Genomic DNA, 2,434 nt, shown 5'->3' on the forward strand with positions numbered 1-2,434 from the left:
TATTGTTTTTCTTTATTTTTTAAATATTTTCTGATATTTTATATTAAAAGTATTTATGTAGTCAAATCTATTTATTCATTTATGATCTTTTCCTTGTTCTTATTTTATAAATGTATTTCCCAACCCAAGAGCCAGAAATAGTAATGTGTATTTTTCTGCAGTTTTTTTTATATTTGACTCTTACAAAATTTATTTGATTATTAATAATTTAATTTTACTTTATTTTTTGCAAAATGTTTCATAAGTTAACATTACCTCATTTACTGAATAATAAAATGGTTTATCATAATAGTCACTTTTGAAGTTTCACCTACTGGCTCTGGTAAAGTACATACCTACAGTAAAATAAAACTGTATCATTTAAAATCCTAAGTACTCCACCAAAAACATATTAGAAAAAAAAAATGCAGTAAAGTTACAGGATAAGTCAGTGTGAAAAATCCATTGTGCTCCTATATACTAACAATAAAACTGCATTAAAAATTAAAAGAAATTGAAGAAGACACAAAGAAAGAAATGGAAAGATATTCTATTCATTAATTAGAAGACACAACATAATTAGAATGGCCATATTATCCAAAGTGATATATAGATTTAATGCAATCCCCATCAAAATCCCAATGGCATTTTTAACAGACATAGAACAAAAAAATCATTAAATGTCTACGGAACCACAAACAACCCCAAATGGCTAAAACAATCCAGAGAAAAAAAGAACAAAGCTTCAAATTATACTATAAGTGACAGTAATAAAAATACTAGCAAAAAAAACAAAACAAAAACAAAAACACATGGACCAATGAAACAGAATCAAGAGCCCAGAAATAAAGCCACATATATATGGGAAAATAGTTTTTGACAAAGGAGTCAAAAATATATAATGAAGAAAAGAAAGCCTTTCAATAAATGATGTTGAGAAAATTGGAAAGCACATACAAAAGAATGAAACTAGACTTCTATTTGTCACCATACACAAAATTTAACTCAAAACGGATCAAATATCTATAAAACTTGAAACAATAAAATACATAGAAGAAAATATGGTACTAAACTTATTGACCTTGGTCTTAGAAAGTATTTTATGAATTTGACCTCAAAGGCAAGGGAAGTAAAAGTGAAAATAAATGGATATGTGAAACTAAAAAGCTTCTGCACAGCAGAAGAAACCATCAACAAAATAAAGAGGCAACCAACCAAATAGGAGAAGATATTTTTTAAAAAATCCTCTGATAAGGAACACAATCTAAAATAATATAAAGAACTTATTAAAACTCAACAACAAAAAACAAACAATCCAATTAAAAAATGTGCAGAGGGCCTGAACAGACACTTCTCCCAAAAAGAAATACAAATGACCAGCACATATATGAAAAGATGCTCAGCTTCACTTAGCTATTAGGAAAATGCAAATCAAAACTACAATGAGATACCACCGTCTTACATCTGTTAGAATGACTATAATCAATATGACAAGAAATAACGAATGTTGGAGAGGTTTTGGGAAAAACCGCTAGTGAGAATGTAAATTGGTACAAACAATATGGAAACCAGTATGGTTCCTTAAAAAATTAAGAATAGAGCTACTATATGATCCAGCAATCCCTCTCTTGAAAAATTTAAAAACGTCGATTTATAAAGATATATGTAACCCTATGCTCATTGCAGCATATTCACAGTGGCCAAGACAGAGAAACAACCTAAGTGTCCTTTGATGAATGATTAAATAAAGATGTGGTACATATATACAATGGAATACTACTCAGCCATAAGAAAAGATGAAATACTGCCATTTGCGACAACACAGATGGATCTCGAGAATATTATGCTGAGTGAAAGTCAGATAAAAAAGACAAGAACCATATGTTTTCACTCATATGTAAGACAGAAACAGAAAACAACAAACGAAAAAAAAAAAAAAACCCTCATAGTCACAGATAACAGTACAGTGATTACCAGAGGGGAAAAGGTGGTGGGGGAAGTAGAAGACAGTAGATAGGATGAAATATACGGTGATGAAAGGACACTTGACTTTTGGTAATGAACATACAATGCAATATATAGATGATGTATTATAGAACTGTACACTTAAAACATATAATCTTACTAACTAATGTCACTCCAATAAATTTAATAAAATTTTTAAAAACACATCATTTAAATTTCTTATTCTTACCTTCCAAAATTAGCTGGAAGAAATTCAAGAAAGGCGTCATTCAGGTAGAGCTGGGTCAGGTTTAGAAGCTGCGTGAAGCCATCAGGAAGTCTAGAAAAGAAGTTAAAGGTTTAGTCACTGCATCGATGTTGCCATAGAAACACAACAGAGATATATATATGTAAGGAGAAAAAACAGAAGTGTAATACAGTTTTCAACTCTCCTTTTGTATTACAGCAATAGAAGAATTTATTGAGCATGTTGTTTGAACATTTTGCTTGC

General features: G+C 29.9%; 1 protein-coding gene across 1 annotated transcript in view; it reads right to left on the reverse strand.

Annotated features, from left to right (window-relative positions):
* The window catches only part of LRRC7 (leucine rich repeat containing 7), a 294,420-nt gene that overhangs the window by 231,728 nt on the left and 60,258 nt on the right, over positions 1-2,434 (reverse strand). The window contains exon 4 of the mRNA XM_011365737.1: positions 2,174-2,263. Coding sequence (XP_011364039.1) covers positions 2,174-2,263 — 90 coding nt within the window. The remainder of the gene's footprint in view (positions 1-2,173; positions 2,264-2,434) is intronic.

The sequence above is a fragment of the Pteropus vampyrus genome, unplaced genomic scaffold (assembly GCF_000151845.1).
Source record: "Pteropus vampyrus isolate Shadow unplaced genomic scaffold, Pvam_2.0 Scaffold115, whole genome shotgun sequence".
NCBI classification, from domain to species: Eukaryota; Metazoa; Chordata; class Mammalia; order Chiroptera; family Pteropodidae; genus Pteropus; species Pteropus vampyrus.